A 24883-nucleotide genomic window follows, 5' to 3' on the forward strand; every position below is an offset into this window, starting at 1 on the left:
ACATGGTTAAGTAAAAATAAACCTTAAAAGTCACCAGTAATGGGCCATAAACTCAACCCTGATGACAGAGCATTCTTTAGAATAGTACACACTCCTCTCTGTTCTGTTCTCTCTTCCCCTCACCATCTTTCTCTCTCTGCATGGGCTCCTTCCCCAGGCCTGGTTCTCTTGTCATCCCCCCACCCCCACCCCAAAGCTCTGATACTGGGTAAGGAAAAAAAAAAAAAAAAAAAGAACACTACACACTCGTGTGTCAGTGGCTGAGCTGTTAGTGCACACTGACCAAGCATAAGTAGCACTTCCTGCCAGATTCCTACAAGGGCTGCTCAAGACAGAATTAGGGGGAAAAGGCAGGGTCAAGAAACCTTCCGGGGATCAAGGAAACGAGGTGGGACAGAAGGAAGGAGAGAGAAGAGGGTTGTCAGAAGGAAAACAGGTTTGTGTAATTTATGAGAGATTAGAAACCTAATCTAGAGCCTGGCAGCCAACATTAAACACCTCAATGTTGAGCCTTTCCTGACCTCACACTCCAATGAAAACAGATCTGAGCTCTGATCAATATTTATTTAACCCATCTCTAGGATACTACATCTACTTTCGAAAGTGATTTAAGAACGCAGGAATAATCAGCTTCATGCCAGAAATCCTGACTGCCCCAACTGTCAGAGATAACTCTGCAGAGAAAAAGCAACACGATCACTACAGAAACAAACGCTGACATCAACTCTGACCTTCTATTAAGGAGTAAGATGATTGAGTATGTTTCTGTTTTTAGGAAGTCATGATTACTCAAGCAGTCTCAGAGGCTGCAGGACCGATGCCAAGAGCATCTTTGTTTAACCATCATCATTAACATCAATAAATACTGACTGGGTACCAAGTGGGTGTAGAGAGCATGCTAGCTCAATGATGGGACAGAGAAAAAAGACAGAAGAATGCAAAGAAAACAGTCAAGGGATTGGAGGCTGACACTGATAGAAAAACGAAGCAGCAAGGACAACAAAGAAACAGGATTTTTAAGTACATGGACACAGATGTTTGACCAAAAGGGAAAAACAGTGGCTCTATACTTTGTTACGCACCTAGCTTTATTTTACTTTGTCTGGTTCCACCAACTCCAAGAAGTCAGTCAGTGCCTTTGTCACAATTATCACATAAAGAATTAGGAGGTTTAGAGGGTGAATGAAGGAGTCAAAGGTCACACCTAGCTTGAAGCAGACCTCGAGCGCTAGATTCCAGCCCTTGGTCTTGACTATACCCTGTCTGTTAAAAGATGAAGCCAACCCCAGAAATTAAAAACCACATGACAAGCTAAAAACAAAATAATTATACCTCAGAAGGGAAAAGGCCTGCAAACTGATCTTTGAAAACGAGAAGCTGAACCGATTTAGCTGGTGGGAAGGTGGTGTGATGAATAACCAAAAAGATCAGGGTTACAACCTTGACTGCCATTTACCAGCTTGGTAACATCGGATGTGTTATGTAACTTTTCACATTTTTATGCTTACAAAATAGGTACCAGGATGTTCTTGCTAGGCTCTGGGCATCTCGGTTTAGAATCACACGGAGTCCGGCACAAAGGGGAAAGGAATGAGGTCGCGGTCAGCATCATCATCGTTCTAGGGAGGAGGGTGAAGAGTTTGGTGAACATCAGTGCCAGGAGTTGTACCAGATGTTCTACATAATTCATATCTTCATCACCATTGAGAAGAACATCAAGGTCAACCTTCTCAAGGTTACAAGCTGGGCAGGGGAATTGGCATTTGGACTCAGGACTGCTTGAAATAAAATGTACGACTGTGTCCTTATCCTTCCATCAGTCTCTCCTCCTACCAGGTGTGTGTGGGGGTGCAGTAGGGGAAGACTCCAGGCAAAACGACACAATGCTGGTAAAAAAGGACACCGACAGCCACTGAACAAGTTCTTTCAAATCAGCGTAATCTCGACAGGAAAGACCAGGCAACCTCAAAAGAGCATCCCTGCTGAAGGGGGAGGAAAACTATTCACTCTTAAGTAAGAGAGGTATCACTCTGTAGCCTAGGCTGGCCTGTGTAGCCCAGGGTAGCCTCTTTGCCTTAGCCTTCCAAGTGCTGAGATTATAAACGTGCCCACTCCTAGCTATTCACATTATCCTTTTAACTTTCTGGTCTTACATTTTTTTTTTGTTTTTATTTAATTTTTATGTGTATGGGTGTTTTGCCCACATGTATTGTCTGCACATCATGTGCATGCATGGTGCCCAAGGAAGCCAGACGAGGGTGTCAAATCTCCTGGGACTGGCGTTACATATGGCTGTGAGCCACTATGTAGGTGGTGGGAATTGAACCCAGGTCCTCTGGAAGAGCAGCAGGTGTTCTTAACCACTGGGATGGCTCATATCTCTAGCTCCTGCTCTTCACGTATTAATGCAATCTCATGTGAGTTTTTCTGGTACTGGAAAATATTATGTCCACTATAGGTACATTTCTTTAGAGTTCAGTCACATATGGACAAAAGCTCTTATGCCAGAAAAAGTTTTCTACAGGGTGTGTCACTTTAACAAGTAGGTCTACATAGCTGGTTTCATACAAACTGAAAACTCAAAAGGAGGTCAATTTCAAGAGTCAACCTGTGAAAACCGAGGGAACGTACTGTGTGGGTTCCTGGCACTGGAAAAGGGTTCTGCAGTCCTGGGCTTACAGTGGTAACAAGTAGCTACAGATCAGCATCTTGCAAGTGAGCATTGCACACACCCAAAACCAAACCCAGGGCTGGAAAGTGGTGCAGTGGGCAAACGCACCTGCTGCCAGGCCAGACCAACCAATTCCTGCAAGTTCACTTTGGCCTCTGTGTGAGTACCCTCCCTCATAAATAGATAAAGGTAGTAACAAAACCTGGCCTTGAACTTAGTTTGTAGTCCAGGCAAGGCTTGCAGTTTCCAACTCAGCCTCCTCAGTACCTTTTACCCCAGGTCCAGTACAACCTAATCTTGTTTTCTACCATCTGGTTTTCCTGCCTCCTCTAAGTAAGCATCAGTAAGAGGAAAAGAGTTCTAATTAGACATGTAACATTAAACCTACAGCCAATTATGTGATCCAGGGATATTAATATTTAACAACATGCATACAGCAAAGCATTAGAACCAGCAGCAGAGAAATAAAGAGCATGCTGATAAAATACAGACTTGTGCTAGTGTTAGGTCTATTAAGTTTCCCGAGGTACTGCTCTCAAATCGAGTTGATAGCAGGAGACACAGCTGGTCTGTGAAGTAGCTAAGCACCCCACTGATTCCCCACATCCTCCAATTAAGGTGAGTCTGATGTATTTATAGTGGCTTCTGAAACCTCTAGGTCCCCATGTAACACATGCATTCTGGTATCTAGCAACCTTAAAAAAACAGAAATGGAGTCACAACTGTGGGATATGACAGGAAAGATCAAATACACACAGTCCCACGAGTTTCCTTAAATCCTCACACCTGAATTAAGTTCGGCAGGCAGCTCACAATCAAAGGTTAAGCAGAAGGCTAAGCAGTTTGGGAGATGATAATAGGGTTCTCAGGCTTTTCACAGGCTCCAATTAGGTGTGCCTTTGTAGATTTGATCCTCTGAAGTTGAGAACCTGACAGCATTTCCTTTGTACCAGCTGGCAAGTTTTAGAGATCTATTTATATTTTAATAGAGGGTGAAAAGACTGGAGTGGAGCCCCCTCCCTATCCCCCCCCCATTTCACCTGGAACAGAGGTGCTTCAAAGAGCTGGTGTGAAAAAGTTGTTCCAACTATAGTGACTCTCTTAAAAGGAGAGAAGGGAAAAAAAAATCTGAGTGAGAACTTTTAAACAGGTTCTTTTGAAACTAACCCTAGGATTTTGTAATGGACTAAAGCCTGGGGGATCGCCTGTGGACAGGAAGGTCCTAAAGGAGATGTGACAGCTGTTACAGGAAGGAGGTTCTTGAGATTTCAGGCTCAAGGAGCAATTTATGCCATACATTTCTACTTAGTAAGAAAGGTTTGGTAGAGGTAATGGAGAGGAAGAAAGGTGCACTGGGGAGCTGGTCTGGACGGAGGTTTAGGAGTGCTACTGAGTTGAGTATCAACCCTATCTTCAAGGTTAAAGAACACAAGGTACTAAATAAGTTCAACCCAAATTAAAAGCTAACACCTTTAAAATTTCCTTTTAAAGAAATGTTTATTTTTACATGTGTGGGTGTTTTGCCTGAATGTATGTGGGTGCACATGAATGCTTGGTGCCCACAGACACCCAAAGAGAGCGTTGGATCCTCTGGGACTGGCATTACAGAATCAAATCCGGATCCTCTAGAAGAGCAGCAATGCTCTTAAGGCTGAGCCATCTCCCCAGCCCAACTAAACAAATCTTGCTTTCACAAAATTCTACTCTATGGCTGGAGAGATGGCTCAGCAGTTAAGAGCACTAGCTCTTCCAGAGGACTCAGGTTTAATTCTCAGCACCACATGAAAGCTCACAACTGTCTGTAACTCCAGTTCCAGGGGCTCCAACACTCTCACAAATATACACCAGGCAAAACATCAATACACAGAAAATCAAGTAAGTCATTAAAAGGGATCTCCTCCAAGGACTGGAAAAATGGCTCAGTGCTTACTGTTCTCACAGAGGAACTGAGCTCATTTCAAGCACTCCTATCGGGCAGCTCACAACCACCTGTAACTTCCACTCCAGGGGATCCAATACCCTTGTGGGCCTCCAAGGGCATCTGCACTTACATGAACATACCCCCCCCCCACACACACACACATACACATAATTAAAAAAAATAAAACTCAGGGGCTGGAAAGATAGCTCAGAGATCAAGAGCAATTACTACGATTCCAGAGGAGTTTGGTTCTCAACAACTATGTTGGGCTTCTAGGGGTCAGTGGCCTATTCTAGCCTCCATGAACCACACAGACTCATACACAGAAAATAAATAAATAAATAAATAAATAAATAAATAAATAAATAAATAAATAAATAAAAAATTACAAGAAGATAAAAACTTTCCCTACCACATCCAGAGTAGGCTTGTTAATCGTAGACTTTTGTGAAAGTCCACCTGGGCACCCATGAACTCAGCAGCTGCCTGCACAAAGACCTGAATAAGATCAAGCCAGTCAACTCTCTGTATAGTGGAAGAGCTATTTACAATTGATGGCTTCTTTGAGGGAGTCAGTTTTCTTTAAGGGTGTGGCCTCTGGCAGGTCCACTATAATCTAACGGGTGGCCCCAAGTCCATTATATACGGGCAGCACAAACTGAACCCATGGGTCATTAAAAAACAAAACACTAGAGGACACAACATTGTGAAGGAATAGGAAATGGGGGGATGGTGTAACTGGGAGGAGTGGACTATAAATATGACCAGAATACAAACATATTTTTTAAAAAGGAAGTCCACCTGCTTATGTTAATGCCATCAGACACTTGTGGGCTGAACACACCTTGCTACTTTCTTAAGGTCTCACTGAGGTCTGTCTGTGACCTTCCCTGACTACTCTTCTGGCACTCACTGCCATACACTGCTCCAAATGCTGGGGTTACAGGCATGCTCTGACACCCAGCTTTTGTTCCCATTTTATACGTTATTAAACCCAGATATCTACTATCAAGTGCTGGAACTAAAGAGGGAAGGCAGAATGGCAGGCAGAAAGAAAGGAGGGGACTTAAGAGACTGCCATTAATTATGTTCTAATACAAACAACATCTACTGGAAAAGCCACCAAGCTGTGGTATTCACAAGAAAGGGAGAAATCTGGCTGGAAAAGTTTAATAGCAGAATACTCTGGCTAGGCATGGTGGTGCGTGTATTTGGGAGGTAGAAGCAGGAGGATCGCCATGAATTCGAGGCAAGCCTGGGCTACACAGCAAGATCTTGTCTTAAAAAAAGGTTAAGAAAGAAAAAAAGAATATTCTAGAAATAGGGGATGAAGGTCAATTTTTCATAGTCCCATGTCTGGTTGCCCAGCCCATCTTAGAATAAAGAAAACAAAATAAAACTGATCCAGGGCTGTGGGGTGGGGTAGGTGGGTAGGGGAGGAGGGTAGTGGTAAAGTGCTTGTTGTGCAAGCATAAGGACCTGAGTTTAATCCCAAGTAGCCACAGAAAAGCTGGGCATAGTGGCATGTCTGAAATATCAGTGCTAGAGAGGAAGAGACAGGAGACTCCCTGGGACTTGCTGGTTAGTCAGTCTAGCTCAGTCAGTGAGTTTCAGATTCAGTGAGACCTGGTCTCTAAACAGCCCCCCCCCCCCACACACACTCCTTTAATCCCAGCACTCAGGTGATAGAGGCAAGAGGCCTGTGAATCTGAGGCCAGCCTGGTCTACAAAGCAAGTTCCAAGACAGCCAGGGCTACACAGAGAAACCCTGTCAAAAAAAAAAAAAAAAAAAAAAGAAAGAAAGAAAGAAAAAGAAAAAGAAAAAAGAAAAACTAGGTGGAGAACAACTGAGGAAAACAGCTGATGCTGACTCCTGGCTTCCACATGTACCAATACACATAGAGAGTCAAAGCCAAGGAAAACCAAAAGAAATAATTTATTATAACACTCAGAGAATGAGAAGTATTTGAGTTCATAAACTATTAGAAATGCTTCCTCTATACTGCTAAAACGCTACACAAATATGTCCAAATAAAATATGGCTAAGCAAGCACTTTAATAGGGCTAGCCACTGAAGCGTTCAAGTTGAGCACAAGAGAAAAGCTGTGATACAGTTACATAAAAATTACCTAGCTAGGCATGGTGGTGGACACCTTTAATCCCAGCATCTGGAAGGCAGCAGCAGGTGGATCTCTGAGTCTGAGGCCAATCTGGTCTACATATTGACTTCTAAGCCAGTATGGCTACACAGTGAGGCCCTGTCTTTAAAAATTAAAAATACTTGCTGGGTTAAAACACTCATTATCAGGCTGGAGAGATGGCTCAGTGGTTAAGAGCACTGACTGCTCTTCGAGAGGTCTTGAGTTCAATTCCCAGCAACCACATGGTGGCTTACAACCATCTATAATGAGATCTAGTGCCCTCTCTGGCCTGCAGGGATACATGCAGGCAGAACATTGTATACATAATAAATAAATAAATCTTTAAAAAAAAAAAAAAACAACAAACACTCATTATCTAGAGTTCAAATGGAGAGCAAGCTGGCTTTCCTACTCACCTGAAGAATAGAATGTTCTCTACATGCAATGAGCTATTGATGGTATATACTTTCACAGAACACAATCAATGCCTTTAACTGATCTAACTGGATTAGAAAATGGAGAACCCATTCTATCAAACTATTTCCTGTAGAATGAATGTAAAGAAAAAGCTCTGAAAAGCTAAAGCTAACCTTAATCCCAATCACTTTTTACTGATATTTTTGTTTGTTTGTTTTTTCAAGACAGGATTTCTGTTCTGGCTGTCCTGGAACTCAACCTGTAGACCAGGCTGGCCTGCCTCTTCCTCCCCAGGCTGGGATTAAAGGCATTGGTCATTACTGTCCAGTTTTTTTTTTTTAAATGATTTTAAATAATGGAAACATCAATCTGTTTCCAATTTATACTGGATAGCAACCAACACTAAGCCAGACTAGATAAAAGAAATCTTGTAATATTAAATATTAAGTAGGCTCCACACTTCGAGAGTTCTACAATTATTTTTTCTTTTCTTTTTTTTTTTTTTAAAAGAATCTTCATCTTAAGCCAGGTATAGCAGTTAGGTGTGCATTCCCAGAACTGAGGCTGAGGCAGGAAAACCTCCAAATCTGAGACCAGATTGGGATACATAATGAAATTCTGCCTCAAAAAAAAAAAAAAAGTCTCTCTCATTGGTGATATAATAATAATAATAATAATAATAATAATAATAATAATTATTATTATTATTATTATTATTATTATTTGTAGACCAAACTGGCCTCAAACTCATACAGATCTACCTGCCTGCCTCTAGCCCCCAGGTGCTAGGATCGAACTTGGTCTTCATTTCTAGATTGATCAAGAATAAGAGTGTGTGTCTGTGTGTGCGAGTATACATCACAGCTTGTCTACAGAGGTCAGAGGACAACTCTGTGGAGTCAGTTCTCTCATTCCACTCTGGGGGCCTAGGGATCAAACTGAAGTTGTCAGGCCTGACTCAAGCACCTTTAAAACGTCTTCATCTTGATGTGATACATGCTGGAACAAATATGACAGTCAAGGGACTTTTCCAAAGGGCACAGTAAATTCTTGATTTGCATATTATAGTGTATTAAACCCTCCAGCCAGATTCTCTTATACATGAATGCCAGTTAAAACATGCTCTAATCCATTCCAAATATGAATTTTAAACTCCTGCCATTCCTAGTTGAAAGAAAATTCCAATCATAAATACATAAGACTTAATGAATTCTCTTCCTTTACTTTCTCCCTCCTTTTTAAATCAAGTCCACAGAGAGGGAAATTTCAACCTAGATTTCATCTGAAATGAAAATGAAAGCATTAACTATATGGGCATAGGCTCTGGTGTGGATACTGTCAATTTCAAATAATGCTTTCTAAGAAAAACAGCAATGTGCCAATGTAAGCAAGCTATGTTCTCTTTTAACAAATGGTCAGCCCTAAATCTCATCATCCCTGCAACAAAAAGTATGGTGCTTTGCAAGCAGAGAAAAATCGGTGTGTGCTTCAATTATTACCATTGACCTTTTCTGAGGCATACCCGTGCTTCTCTACAGAAATCAATGGGATAAAAGGTCATCCTGTTCAATTATTTGAATGGCATTGCTTTCCCCGGCAAAGGCAAATTCCTTTCCCTTTTAAAGCAAATGAATTTATTGTATAGAATGTCAAAAATTAAAACTACCTCAATTTCAATTTAAAATTGACTTAGAAATCATGGGGGCTGGAGAGATGGCTCATTGGTTAAGAACACATAGTGCTCTTGTACTGAACACAAAGACAGTTCCCAGCACCCACAACAGGTGGCTCACTACTGCCTGTAACTCTAGATCCAAAGGGATGGGACACCTCTGACCTCATGTAGACAGGTAGATAGACAGACAGACAGACAGACAGACACACACACACACACACCCTTAAAAATAAATAATTAAAAAACTGACTAAAAATCAACTGTATCACCAGAAAAACTGTAAACAAGGTGGAAAGCTGTCACTCTAGTTTGTTATTGTCCAGAAATCTGTTGACTGAGTCTCTGTCACTGAAACTATAATTATATACATAATAAGACAAGAGGGCTGGGATATGCCTGCCCAAGTGATAAAGTGCTTGCTTAGCTTGCACAAAGCCCTGGATTCAGTCTCTAGCACTGTATAAAATTGGATGTGGTAGTGCATACCTGTATTCTCATCATTTGGGAGGTGGAAGTAAAGGATCAGGATTTTGAGGCTAGCCTGGGATACAAAAGACCCTGTCTCAAAAAAAAAATAAATAAGTAAATAAAAAACAAAAGAAGAGCATCCCAGAAAAAAGGGTGTTATTTCAAATCTCAGCCTTTACAAAGTGCATTGGGGAAGACAAGCCAGCTCTGTGCCTGTCATATGTGGATGGTAGAGCCTGATGATCCCCAACAGCGACCATCAAAAACACTTACACTCATAAACCCCAGTTGGAGGCCAGCCTGGGTTATAGAGTAAGTTCCAGGACAACCTTGGCTGGCCTGGGTTATAGAACAAGTTCCAGGACAACCTTGGCTAGTTGAGACCCTGATTAAAAAAAAAAAAAAAAAGTCAATCAAGTATTCAAAAGAAGCCACAGAAGCCACAAAGACTAGAATAGTTTCCTTAAAAAAAAGAAAGAAAGAAAAAAAGAAAGACTATAACAATTTTAAGAACTGTAGCTGTAGCTAGGCAGAATGTTTGTCTAGCTTACAAGAAGCCTTAGGTTTGATCCCAGCACTGCAGTGGGAGGACATGGCTGTATGGCAGCAGCTGAGAGGTGGGGGCCGCAGGACTAGAAACTCAAGGCCATCCTCAGCTACACAGCATACCTGAAAACAGCCTGAGCTACATAGATGTCTCAAAACGGAACCATCCAAAACAGGTGTCTTTTTTTTTTTTTTTAAGTAAGCTTCTACCTACACTGAGAACACTTTATTGCCCCACAGTTTTCATTTACAAAAAGTCAAATCTTCAATGATCTCTTAATATACTCAGAGTAAACATCAATCCAAGAAGTTGCAAAATACATGGATTTCCCCCCAATACAACAAGTGTGAGGGAGGCAAGCAGAGGGAATAGTTTAGTAACCCGGGACCCTGTTTGGTTTTGGTCATTATATGCTTCCTCCCTCTTCTAACTGGAACTCCTTTATCTGCACATGCTATGCCCATCACCCCCCTCTCCAAACAATGCACCCAGTAACATCAGACTCTCAGACCCCCGCCTGAACTGGCCTAAGTGTACACCTCTCTGAACAGTCGTGTAAGTATCTCTACCCTGACAACAATCAAGTTTAGACAACTTCTACTCAAATGTATTTTCAATATATCTGGGTAGGAAGAACAGAAAGGCTGATCTGGCCTAAACTGGTTTTGAGTGCATGCTGAGTAAGGCAAACTGTGTACCTAATCTGAGTCAAAACAGAGAACCACACAAATAACACTTTTTAGTAACCACACTCTCCTTATAGACACCAGAAGAAGGGGCCATTGGCCCATGAGAACTCTCCTGTATGTAGCCTACTGTGGATCTTAACAGCGTAACCCTCTCTAATCTGTACTATCGCCGTGTTCCAAGTACAGTTATCTTGCCCTGTTTGCACATGTGTACAAGCCCAGACCACAGCTAACAAGTATAAACTCATTCTCCAAAAGCCATCAAGACCTCAAATTAGTCTGAGCAGACAACAGGTCTGAGAAATCTACTTCTGTGTCCAGATAATTTAGTTTAAAATGTCATTCTGCCCAAGAGAACTTGAGAACATTTACTCCAGTCTAAATTATTATGAAACTGTATGCTAATCTCTAGCCAAACAAAGACTGAGCATTCATGAAAGCTTGCTTCTGCCGCTCCAACTGGAACATCCTACCACAACCATTAGCTACTCTATTTCTTCCTTTTTAATTAAAAATTTAAAACCCTGTCTCGAAAAGCCAAAAAAACAAAAAAAAAAAATTAATGTACATGAATGTTTTCTTGCCTGCATATAAGTCTGTGTACTACACATGTGCCTGGTGCCCAGGAAAGCCAGAAGAGGACACTGGATCCTCTCTGCAATTATAGCCAGTGCTCTTACCCACTGAGCCATCTCTCCAGCCCTGAGTTTCTTCATCTTAAAATGAAGATAGAAGTAAAGTATTTAGGACACATTAAATTTCTTTCTAAAGTTTGTATGCACAGAAATTAAAGTCACACACTTAACAGCTGTTTGGCTGAATGACTAAACAAGGCCCACGAGACACAGACAAAATGATCACTGATTGGGAATCTGGCTATTGCTTGGCTGTTCTGTTCTAGTCTTCTGGGCATTGTCTCTACTTCCGTGGTAAAGGGCCATGCTTGGTGACACTATGTAACCGAAAACTTTTGCTTTACATCATCAAGTGCTTTTCAAGTAATCCAGCTTGTAAAATTAAAATGGAAACAGTCAAAATCAGATCTCCGGTGTCCTCACTATACCTTGTTTCTGGAGACATCCTGTAGCTCAGGCTACCACTGAACCCCTGGTCCTCTGCCTCCCAGTACTGGAATTACAGGCATGTATTATCACCCCCAGTCTCTGTTTTTAAATCATCACAATATTTTCAAACCTGTATCATAATCATTATCTATATGGCTGGATTTTATACTAGATTATAAAATCTGTAGGGCAGAGACTCTTTTACTTTATCATTTAAAAATGTTTATTTTGTACCTATTATGTCAGGCATTGTTTCAAGTGACAGGAACACAGTGTTGAAAAAAGACAAATTCCTGCAAATAAGATTAATAATACTTATGCTCATGGAACATATCAACAAGAAATTCTTTTTTTTTCTTTTTTTTCCCTTGCTTTTTTGAGACAGGTTTTCTTCGTGAAACAGCCCTGGCTGTCCTCCTGGAACTCACTCTGTAGATCAGGCTAGCCTCAAACTCAGGGATCCACCTGCATCTGCCTCCTGAGTGCTGGGATTAAAGGCATGCAGCACCACCACTGCCCGGCTAACAAGAAATTCTTAATGTGTCTCTTTAAGTCTCAGGGCGGGTTTCTGGTCCATGCCACACAGCTGTCGTGTAAGAGCATGATTACCTATGCACTTCATTTGCTGGTTCTCCTCTGCACTGGCTCCTAGACTTTCCAAAGGCTACAAAGTTTTAATGGGCTGGAACCACTATCACTAGACACTCCTGTAATACCAAGTCTACCGTCCAAAAGCTGCTCGTGGTGGCACACACCTGTAATCAGAAGGCTGAGGCACCAGGATTTGGAATTCAAGCTCAGCCTAAACACAGTGAAATCCTGTTTCAAAAAAACAGACACAACTAAGCAAAGAAAATCATGCAAATCTAACATCCAAAGAAGGACACTTCTGAGAGTGTAATAACTAACATTAATAACTAGACCAGGAGATGAAGGTAAAATCCAAGACTAGTTACAAATGAGGATGTATGGTCACTCCATTAGACCTCTCATTTCCACCAAGTGCTTCTTAGCACAGAAGACTTGCATCATACGTACTTTTTACCACAAAACACTAAGAATCTCAAGCTAAAAATACGCCTTTTCCAAAACAAATTAGTATTTATTTCTAATCTAGTAATCATCTGGTACTATGTAAGAGGCCTGTTTATGTGTACTGCACAGAGTGCAGAATCCTGACTACAGGAAATACTGTTTCCCAGTCAAACAATTAGAAATGTTTTTCTGAGTTTAACTTCAGTAGCCAAATGTAATTAAGTTGCAAACAGTTTTCATACAGTTTTCTAACAGAAACTCGGAGTACAAAATGAAAAATGTAATCCATTCAAAGCTAATTCACTAATTTAGAAAAATATACACAATCTTTAAGAAAGTCAAATAAGCCGGGCAGTGGTGGCACACGCCTTTAATCCCAGCACTTGGGAGGCAGACGCAGGAGGATCTCTGTGAGTTCGAGGCCAGCCTGGACTACAAAGCGAGATCCAGGAAAGGCACAAAGCTACACAGAGAAACCTCGTCTCGAAACCACCTGCCCTCCCCCGCCAAAAAAAAAAAAAAAAAAAAAAAAAAAAGAGGCTCACCAATTTGAGGCCAGCCTGGGCTACATAGTAAGAACCCATCTCAAAGAAGCAATCAAAAAAAAAAAAAAAAAAATCTTTAGGGGTTGGGGATTTAGCTCAGTGGTAGAGCGTTTACCTAGCAAGTGCAAGGCGCCCTGGGTTCGGTCCTCAGCTGGGGGGGAGGTGGGGGAGAGCGGGCTGGCCGGGCAGTGGTGGTGCATCCTTAATTCCAGCATTCAGGAGGCAGAGGTAGGTAGATCTCTGTGAGTCTGAGGTGAGCCTGGTCTATAGAATGAGTTTCAGGACAGGTTCCAAAGGTACAGGGAGAAACCCTGTTCAAAAAAACCAACAAGACAAAACAACAACATCAAATCTGAGGCTGGCAAGACAGTCCTTGGTAAAGGAACTTGATGCCAAGCCTGACAACCTGAGTTTGACCCCTGGGACCCACATGGTAGGAGAGAACTGATGCCTGCCTGCAAGTTGTTTCTAACCTCCATGTGTGCATTATAGCATGTATGTACTCATACCCACTCTCACACAATAAAAAAAAAAAATGTAAAATAAAGTAACACTGGAAGGTATACCAGGTCTTGGTGGGACTTCCTACTCCTTCTGCACTGACTTCTACAGGCAGGTATGGAAACAATTACAATCTATATACTGGCCAATTTTAGTTGCTGGATAATCTCAGAATCATACTATTTAAAAATATAAGCAGCTGGGGCAGTGGTGGCGCATGCCTTTAATCCCAGCACTCGGGAGGCAGAGACAGGAGGATCTCTGTGAGTTCGAGGCCAGCCTGGGCTACAGAGGGAGTTCCAGGGAAAGGCGCAAAGCTACACAGAGAAACCTTGTCTCGAAAAACCAAAAACCAAACCAAACAAAACCAAACAAAACAACCCAATATATAAATTTGCATATATATATATATATATATATATATATATATATATATATATATATATATATAAGCAAATTTCCTATAAGACATCAATATGATCATGTTTATTAGCTTCAGTTTCTCTGGGGAAACAGATAATTAACTGTACAACGCTATATACTGATCCTGTACACCTGATTACATCAAAATGCTCAGAAAACTCAGATTTTCTAGAACAATATTAACTATTCAACTAGGGCTTTGAGGGGAAACAGTGGGAGATTTGAGACAGGGTCTTATATAACGAAGGCTGGCTTTAAACTCCTGATCCTCCACCTTACCCCTCCCAACTGCTAGGATTATAAGAATTTGCTACCAGGGCCAGCTTTCAATTAAATTCAAATCATCTTTTAGTTTTAAAGGTTTATTTTTATTATTTTTCATTACGTGTCTGTATGTGTGTCTGAGTGTAAACAGGAGGCCAGAGGGGTAGGATCTCTCTGGAGACACAGGTAGTTGTGGGTCACTCAATATACATACTGGGTTCTTAACTCAGGCCCTCTGAAAGACCAGTAAGTGCTTTTAATGGCTGAGCCATCTCTCCAGCCCCCTACCTCCTGGTTTACAAATGCTTGTATATTAAAACTGAATTACATAACATAGCATCACAATTTTTCTTATCTTAGAAAAAGTGTAACTATATAGTAAATGTATGTACAATGGAAGATTAGTTCTTTCCCCTTACAACTTAGGCAATACATACGTGAGCATATACAGAGGTGAGGGCAATGCAGGAGGGAGAGAAACAAGACAGACAGACTGACTGACTCTAAGTATGGATCTCTTCAATTAAATATCCAACAAACAAACAAATTCACTATGTGTAACAAATATATTTAGAACTTGTCAAAAACAAGTCTCAAGTAGGCTTCAAAAACAGTTTCTAACAGCACTATGCCATGCCCATATACAATGTGCTCCTTCGGTATCTTCATGAGCTTGTTTCTAGGCCCCTCATCAGATACCAAAACCCCTCAAATACACAGATCCTCCCATGCATGGGATACTGAACCCAGGTCCTTGTGCATGCTAGACAAATGTTTCAAGCATTGGTCTATATTGCCAGCTCCTCTCATTACTTTAAGACATTTTTAGATGACTTATACCTAGTATAACATACACATTGTGTAAATAGTTGTTACATTATTAAGAAAAAATGATAAGGAATTTGTGCACACTTGTTACAGATGAAATTTTTTCATGAATATTTCCATCTAAGAATAGTTGAATTTTAGTTATGGAACACACAAACAGAAGAGGGCTAAGTGTATTTAAAAGCCAAAATATTATTCACTCTAAAATCCACAAAGACACAGCAACCCTCTGAAAGAGAAAAACAATCACTATCTAAGACTACGTGTAGTAGTATGTGTGCTATTTCTGAGATACCGTAGAGGGGCTCTGACACAGGCAAATAATATATCCAATTCCTATGGCAACGTGAGACCATATTAATCTTTAATATATCTGTGTTTTAGGTAATATGTTTTCTTGTTATCTAACAGAAGAGAATCTAGAGGCTTTTTTTGCTTTGGCACTAACAAATTCATCGGCATTACAGAAAAACAAAAGCAGACAACTCATTTTAGAATACTGAAGAATGAGCAAAGGCAGAGTACACATGGAACCAAGGCATTTCCTTCCCTTTCATCTCTCAGCTATCTACTGCTGTCCAAGCTAACTATGCCTTCCTGAACAATCTTTACAACTGTCACAGGTACGATCCTTCTCATAGTGAAAGCATCCAGTTTTCACAAATAACACCTCACAGAGATTAACTAGCTTTTTTCTTTTCATGATTCTACATATAAGCAAAAGCTAGAAGACAGGAAACATAAGAATATTGAGGTTTAGAATTGAAAGATTTTACCATTACTTTAAGAGCAATATGTCAATTTTAAAAGGAAGTTACAAGGTGATATGAAGCAAAAAAAAAAAAAAAAAAAAGTAAATGTTTAAGCAAACCATATACTAGAAGATTCCATGAGTATTTTATGACAAAGGTTTTATTTGAACACTCATGATGAATCATAAACATGTACTAGCTAATTAATAAAATGGACTGAAACTGACTACTAATACTACTAAGTCAGCTATACCAGGAATGGTTTTAAAATCTACCTATCCTAACTTTTCTTTTGAAAATTCATGAAATCATGATGAACCAAGGTTTTCTCAGGAACAATTAAATGATGGTCCATAATAAGTCCATAATAAGTGACAGAGAATCCCTCCCTGGTAGAATATTCCATCTCATTACATTTACTTATTTATTTATTGTGTGTCTATGAGTGTGTTTGTGGGGGTGTGCATGTGTGGAGATCAGAAAACAACTTGTGGGAGTTGGCTTTCTCTTCCCACCATGTGGGTCCCAGGGATCAAATTTAGGTAGTCAGGCTTGAAAGCAGGTGCCCTTACTCTGCTAAGTCATCTTGATTTTTTTTAAAGGACCAACAAACCTTAGAACACAAAATTAATCTTTGATATAAACAATTTGTGACTGAACTATAATGTAGGCAAAAATTGTTACCGTGAATTAGACAATGTTCAATGAAGTGAATTGAAATGTGTTTGGTATTTAGTGTGTTCATATTCATCATTTTTTTCGTTTAAATTAAAACATTCTTTCCCCAAAGACAGTTTATGGACAGCATAGACAAATTCAGTAGTCCAGGTTTAGCCAAACCCTATATAGTCCAAAGTCTTCAGGCTGGGAGATCGCCTTTGAGTCACCGGAGTACCTACCTGCCTGATACTGCTATCACTGTATCCTTGGGGGTTTGGCTATGGCACATTAAGTTTATGCTTACAATATGATTTCTGGTGAGCACCTGTTTTGTATGTCCAGCGCTCTGTGTTATGTTGTATTCTTCTGCCCTCTAGCAGAGGAGGGAAAGACGGCTGGAGATGAAGGTTGGGTACATGGGTGGCTCCATACTATGTAACCGACCCACAATATAGTCTCTGAACAGCAAGGGCTCAAAGGAGCTTCCCTGGTTTGTATGACTTGCCCTTGTTGCTATACATCACAGCTGTTCTACTAAAAGAGCACAACTGGAACCCCACACCTGCCCAATGAGCCTTCTCCTTTGCTAATTTTAATCTGCAGTCTTTTGCTACAATAAACTGTAATCATGAGAATAACAGCTTTTCTGAGTCTTCTGAGTTCTTCCAGAAGTCCAACAATCCTGCGGCTAGTCTTGGGAACCTCGGATACAAACTACAATATAGTAAAATATGTATCTAAAAGAACATTTCTGCTGATATAAATGTTTGGTTTCAACAACTTATTTCCAAAGAGGCAGGAACAGTACTTCAGACTGACACCATCAACTAAAAGGTTAAAGAAGGTAGCCAGGGCCAAGCCTAAGAGGGCACTTCTGCAGAATGAAGAAGTGCTGCTCACTCCCATGGCACCTTCCTTCTCTCCAAGCAATTTTCATGAAGCCTTTGAAATGCAGTAATTAATGCCTCTGCCTGAGTAGCAAACTGAAGTGAGAAAGTACTTTCCAATTCTTGTTCTTTCAGACACTTAGGTAATTTTTCTGCCTCTCTCTCTTTCTCCCTCTCTCCCCCTCTGTCTGTCCGTCTGTCCAAGACCTGGTCTTAAGATGGCTTTGAATTTACAATGTGGTCCAGGCTGACCTTAAACTCAAGATCCTGTCTCAGCCTCCTGAGTGCTGGGATTATGGATGTGTGCTACCACATCGGGCCAATTTTATACATGTGAGAATGATCTGGCTTGGCCCAAAAGTCTATTAAGCATACAAAGACTCTCTTATCAACCAGGACCTGGATAAGAGACAAAGTCAAAAGTGCTTTCTTTAGAATGTGCACTGCTGAGGCACCTGAACCAAGTTGTACTGACCCGTTTCATAAATGATTCATGGGTTAAAATGTTGCCAAGGATGACAGCACTTAGGAGCTTGGCTTATCAGACCGAAACACCGCAGCCATGCGGCTCCCTGCCACTGTGATCCGTTTACAAGGTTCCCCACTCCCAAGCCCACCGAGCTGCTCTCTTTCTCTGGGAACACTCCATTGTCCCCAGTTACAGCTATCTAGGACGGGATGGCCAGCTACTGCTACCAGTGTAGAGGAAAGATTTTCATTTGTTTCAGTGCTGAAACAGAAAAGTAACAAATAATTGGCTTTCATTTCATAACAGGCCTAAAGTATCCATAAAAACCCTTGTTCAAATAGACCATACAATCAGGACTTCACCCAACTCAGTGATGGGATTCTCAATCTCCATCTTTAATGTGACACTTCACTGGGTTACCTGCAAATGGAAACTGGTGGCACCCAGCCTACAACCATAAGATGGCCTTGTCTATATCTCCCTTTTCTTCATGCAGTCTCAGAAGTGGTTACATGTATTACTTTACTGTTCATTATTACTCTGGATACCTAACAAACAATCTTTAGGCAGCATTAGTGGAAATGGGAGAGATTCATATAGGCAGGAGTTGAGAACATGATACTTTCAAGCCAGACTGAATTAAACATCAATCCCAACACTTTCTAGCTCTATGATATCCACCAAGTTTCTTACGTTTTATGCCTCAATTTACCCATCTGTAAAATGAGAATAAATACAGTACTTCACACAGCAGTTTGTTATAGGAATTAAATAAATATGTGTAAAGAACTTAGTGTGTTTGGCATCTATATAGTACTAATAGCTACAGACCACCATCACCGCCAGTGCCATCCTCACCACCACCATCACCACCACCGCCATCACCGCCATCATCGCCACTGCCATTTTTTTTTTTTCATGGAACACAACATTTAACTTCACCACAGCCTAAGTGTTAAAAGCAAGCACAATATTATATCCTCTTGACAGACAGCTGTTGGGTATGGCAAAGCCACTCATCCCATGGAGTTCCTGTACAACATGGCTGCATCTTTGGTTATCTGCAAAATGGGATAGTAATCATGTAGCTCACAAAACTACACGGAGAATAAATACGAGATTTGTCCAGACGTCCATCTGTCATCACAGAGGACCTCTGGTAACAATGAGCTCCACCACAGACTTAGGATTTCAAAATTACCTGGTTTTAACCACTTCTGCAAGGATGAGACAATATAATTCATGACATAAACCCCCAAAAGGTGGTAAAAGAACATGTTAAACAGTAACAATTGTCAATGTCCCCTTCTTTCACACTCCCTGGTTAGGATACATTTCTTCAAAATAGTCAATGTGTGGAGGTTGGAGTATGTCAAGGGCAGAGAGTACCTGAGAAAAGGGAAAAAACAAAACAAAACACAAAGTCAAATTTAGAGAATGAAAAAGAAAACAAAGTTTGACACAAATGCAAGTAAATGCTATTAACTAATGACTTAAGGCTTAGGAACAACTGGCTCCTGAAATGAACTGTTTATTAGTAAAAAAGTATATACTCCTTAAGATAGCTCCACAACTGTCTACCTAAGAGATGATTCGAGCTAAGCTGAAATGGCTACATCCACACTACAAGCACTGTCAGAAAAGGGGTGGGAAGGAATGTCACAGCTGCTTTCAGAGCATGCAGACCATCTCTACCTTCCATTTCTCTGCTCCTCTGTTCAGCAAATGTTTACTACACACATTCTACCTGTCGGACACTGTGGTAGGTTTCCAGTTCATATATATGAACAAAATATTTAGCGCCCCCATTTTCATGACTGGAAGGGAAGGGATACATGAAACAACACTAGCACAATACAGAACCATGCCCTTTATTACTATGCAGAAAAAATTAAGGAGAGTGGAGGGGGAAAGCTTCCCAGAAGTAACACTATTCTAAGACTCGAACAGTCAATGAGCAGGTAATGTGACAGTACGGAGGCCCGCTTGTAGAAACAGCAAAAGTCCTCAGTTATGAAACACAGTGGGTCAGAGGGAAGTAGAGTGGTATAAAGACCAAGAGGAAGGCAGAAAATACGTCACCCACAATCTCCTTAAGCCACTTTAGACATGATGGACTTTATTCCAAGTACAAGGACAGAAATTACTGGAGTGGGGAAACAGACATTAGGCATTTGAAATTCCAGCACTTTTTAGAAAGCAGTGAGCTACCAACAGAAAACAGTATATGGACTTGCTCCCACAGCTGTCTAGTTTGCTGTGAGTCCTGGTTACAACATCACACCTAATTGCTAAGGAGAAATACTGGGCTCAAAGGACAAAGAAAAGATGAGCAAGAAATTGTGCTACAAGCACAAGCTTTCTGATTCCACACCTACCCCTCGCCCCACACCCGGCCTCACTGTGTAGTCCTGGATGGCTGTCCATTCACTATACAGAGATCTGCCTCACTCTGCTTCCTGAATGCTGGGATTAAAGGTGTGTGCCAACACACCAGGTTTACCATAGCTTTAAAGAAATCTTTTCTCTTGTAGAGAATTTAAAAATTATAGCTGGGCGGTGGTGGCACATGCCTTTAATCCCAGCACTAGGGAGGCAGAGGCAGGTGGATCTCTTTGAGTTCAAGGCCAGCCTGGACTACAGAGTGAGTTCCAGGAAAGGCGCAAAGCTACACAGAGAAACCCTGTCTCGAAAAAACAAAACAAAAAAAAATTATAAAGCAGGCAAAAGAAGAAAACCCATGTGGTCAGTACCCAGCCTTAGTTACTGAGAAGTTCATTCCCACCTCATATGGAGCTCCTCCACCCCTTACATTTGAAGCATCAGCTATACATCAGTTAAGTATTTCTATAAAAAAAAAAAAAAATTGCAGGGTCTAAAATTTTGATTGTTCAACTTTTACTCAGTTATTTACTTATTACCATGCTGGGGATGGAACCTAAGGTTTTCTGAATGTTTGTTTGCTTTCTCACATAGAGATCTAAGATAGTTTAAATATTTAAGTTTATTTAGATCATTTTTACTGCATAATTAAAAAACATTTAAAAAAGCACTTATTGTGTGTGTGCACATGGGCCACGGTGTGTTTGTACAGGTCAGGGGACACCTTTTGGAAGCTGGTTCTCCTGAGCCTCTATCCTGTGGGTCCCAGGAAATGAACTCAGGTCGTCAGTTTGGCAATAAGAACCTTTACCCACTGAGCCATCTTGATAGCTCACATGTTTTTTCAGTATTATCAAATATCTACTGCTCAAATTTTCAATTTTTTTCTTTTTGGGTTTTTGTTTTTTCTTTTTGAGACAGGGTTTCTCTATCTATGTAACAGCCTTGAACATCCTAGAACTCACTCTGTAGACCAGGACGGCCTCTAACTCACAGACCCACCTGACTCTGCCTCTACAATTCCGAGGATCTTGACACCCTCACACAGACATACATGCAGGCAAAAACACCAAAGCACAGGAAATAAAAATAGTTTTAAAGAAAAAGAAAAACCTTTAAAGTGAACAAGGTTTCTTGCACAATTGAATTACAAAAGGAAAGAAAAGGGGTGGAAGAGAAATCTTTGTATTAAGATTAAAAAATGATAGAGGCATTAGTCAAACATAATTTATACGTTATTGTTTGAGATTTTTAAGGGGTGTGTGTGTGTGTGTGTGTGTGTGTGTGTGTGTGTGTAAGACAGGATCTCACAGCTGGACATGGTGGTGTACACCTTTAATCTTAGTACCTAGGAGGTTGAGGTGGTGGATCTCTTTCTTGCAAGTTTGAGGCCAGCCTGGGATACATTCAGTTCTAAGCCAGCCAGGGCTACATAGAGAGACCATATCTCCGAAGAGACAGAGATAGAGAGATAGAGATAGACAGAGAGAGAGAGAGAGACAGAGAAAGAAAAAGAAAAGACAGGGTCTCTTACTATAGTCCAAGCTGACCTGATACTTGGTATATAGCTCAAGCTGGCCACAAACACATGGCAGTCCTCCTCCCTCAGTCTCTCAAGGACAGGAATTACAGACATGAGCTTCCACGCTCAGATTTGGTGTGAATCTTTTTTAACACTTTTTACACTTTTTATTTAAATAAGAAAGTTGGCCAGGAGGTGATGGCACAAGCTTTATACCAGCACTGGGAAGGCAGAGGCAGGCAGATCTCTGTGAGTTCAAGGCCAGCCTGGTCTACAGAGTAAGTTCCAGGACAGGCTCCAAAACTACACAGAGAAACCCAGTCTCCAAAAACAAAAACAAAAAATGGAAAAAAAAAATTGTTGCCAGGTAGGTGACACAAGCCTTTAATCCCAGCATTTTGGAGGTAGAAGCAGGCGTATCTCTATGAGTCTGAGACCAGCATGATACAAGGAATTCAAGGCCAGCCAGGGCTGTACAGTGAAATCCTGTCTCAAAAAAATTTGTTTTCAATTAAACCTTTCTTTAGGGCTGGAGAGATGGCTCAGAGGTTAAGAGCACTGGCTGTTCTTCCAGAGGTCCCGAGTTCAATTTCCAGCAACCACATGATGGCTTACACCAATCTACAATGAGATTTGGTGCCCTCTTCTGGCATGCAGGCATACATACCATAACACTGCATACATAATAAATAAATAAATCTTTAAAAAATAAAATAAAAAATAAATAAACCTTTCTTTAATGAAAGCCTTTCAGCCAGGTGGTGGTGGCACACGCCTTTAATCCCAGCCCACAGGAGGCAGAGGCAGATGAATCTCTGTGAGTTCCCAGGCCAGCCTGGTCTACAGAGTGAGTTCTAAGATAGCCAGGACGGTTACACAAAGAAACCTTGTCTCGAAAAACAAAAACAAAACAAACAAACAGAAAAAGCAAAAAAAGGGAAAAAAAGTAAAAGCCTTTCTTCAAGTTACAAGCCAGTTAAACATAGAGGTTTTTAAATAGTCTGGTTTGTTCTATAAGGATTAGCTCTATTTCCTTTTAAATTAGAATGTTTATACTTAGGATTTTGAAAAGCAGGAAACATTTTCCAGTTTCTTCAAAGAAAATTTTTATCATATGAAAACAATGACCTCACTTTTATAGATTTTAAAATCTTTCATTAGCCAGTGTAGCAAATGTGTGGAACTTTCCTACTTGTGGCACACACACAAACTCACATCAATGTCTGAAGCTTGAAGAAGGTGATTAGAAATCAGCACGTTACTAGGTATCTTGTAGCCTTTCAGCTCTGTACCTGAGCACGACGCATTCTGTCTTGGGGAAAACAGATGCGAAGAGTGACAGTGTCTATTAGGCAACGCTATTTTACACTTCAAATCTATCTGTGTTAATTAGAGGTTATCTAGTGGGAAGTGACAACCCTATTTTAAGAAGACTGAGGCTTTCTCATTCCATATTTGATGAGGCTCCCTGTAGAAAAGCCACAAACACTGTCAGACATTTGCCCTATCTCATTTGGCTGCTGACTGGTTTAAACTCTGCCTACAAGTTTTTGTGCCTGTTGTTTTGTTCTAATCTAAGTGTTTACTGGAGGTGCATTAGCACAGTGTTTCTAGCACACAGAAGCAGTACTCAGACCAGCAGAAAGGGCCTAGGATCTCAAAAGCAGTGTGAATGAGCGAGATGGAATGCTAGAGTTCAAACACTAAGCTTCATGCGCACCTCTCCCATTTAAACAGCCAGGAGTTATTCAACTCCACCATCATTTGGGGTGATGGAAGAAAAATGAGCCTTTTGATGTAAACAGAAAGGTACTTGTAAAGATGCCTTGGAAGGAATCTAAGTAGCTCCACCACCTGCAAAAAAGCAAAGTAGCCAGATGTGGTGACGCTTGGGAAGAAACAGGCAGATCTCTGTGAGTTCAAGGCCCTGCCTGGTCTACCCGTTTCAGGCCAGCCAGAGCTACACGAGACCCTGCATAAACAAACAAAACAAAAACCCCAAACCAAAAGAAACCCCAGCAGACTTCGATCTACTCTTTAAAAATGATGGTCATGGCCAGACATGCATATTCTTCAATTATCTGCAGAACTGCTGAAAAGCTGACTTTTAAGATTTTAATCTCCTAGTCATGTGTGTACATGATGATCATGTAGCTCAGCTGTCTTAAGTCTAAGTCTGGAGACAAGAAATTGAACCATTTAGCTCAGTGGTAGAGCGCTTGACCAGCATGCACAAGCTCCTCCAATGTGGTGGTGGAGGTGACAGAAATCTAAGTGTTCACTCACCAAACAAGAGTTTCTACTCTGCCAAGGATGCAAAGATAAGAGTAAAACAGAAACACACTGATGAAGTTCCACGTCTGGCATTCTCTTAAGGTAGAGAGACTACACTATTGCTACAGTTTTTGTAACATAGAGAACACAAATTCTAGGAGCATAATCTGATGAATTTTATGCATATACAGCCATGTAAAAGTTACCCAGATGAAGAGATTAAGCATTTCAACATCTTAGAAAGTGTGCCGGGTGATGGTGGCACACACCATTAATCCCAGCACTCAGGAGGCAGAGCCAGGCGGATCTCTATGAGTTCGAGGCCAGCCTGGTCTACAGATCAAGATCCAGGACAGGCGCAAAACTACACAGAGAAATCCTGTCTTGAAAACAAACAAAAAATAACAATGAAAAAAAGTGCCTTCCCTCCCTTTTAGTAACAAGCCTCACTTCTGTCACCATAATTCTTAAACCTTACACAAATTGAATCAAAATGAAGTACACTCTTCTATGTATCTCTTTTAAGATTTTTTTGTTTGCTTGTTTTTTTTTAAATCACACTTTCTAAGCTGAGCATGGTGGCACACTTGGGAAGTAGAGGAATTAGTGGCAGATGGATCTGAGTTAAGCCTAGCGGGATCTACAGAGTGAGTTCCTGACAGCCAGGGCTACAAAAAAGACCCTGTCTCAAAAAACAAAAGCAAACTTTTCACTTTCATTTATTTATTTTGTGTGTATGTAGAGGGGG

The 24883-nt window shown here is 40.8% G+C and overlaps 1 protein-coding gene across 1 annotated transcript in view; it reads right to left on the bottom strand.

Moving 5' to 3' along the window:
* Window positions 1-24883, bottom strand: part of Nlk (nemo like kinase) — a 131138-nt gene that overhangs the window by 32366 nt on the left and 73889 nt on the right. The window contains exon 3 of the mRNA XM_059271297.1: window positions 19291-19346. Coding sequence (XP_059127280.1) covers window positions 19291-19346 — 56 coding nt within the window. The remainder of the gene's footprint in view (window positions 1-19290; window positions 19347-24883) is intronic.

The sequence above is a fragment of the Peromyscus eremicus genome, chromosome 8a (genome assembly GCF_949786415.1).
Source record: "Peromyscus eremicus chromosome 8a, PerEre_H2_v1, whole genome shotgun sequence".
NCBI classification, from domain to species: domain Eukaryota; kingdom Metazoa; phylum Chordata; class Mammalia; order Rodentia; family Cricetidae; genus Peromyscus; species Peromyscus eremicus.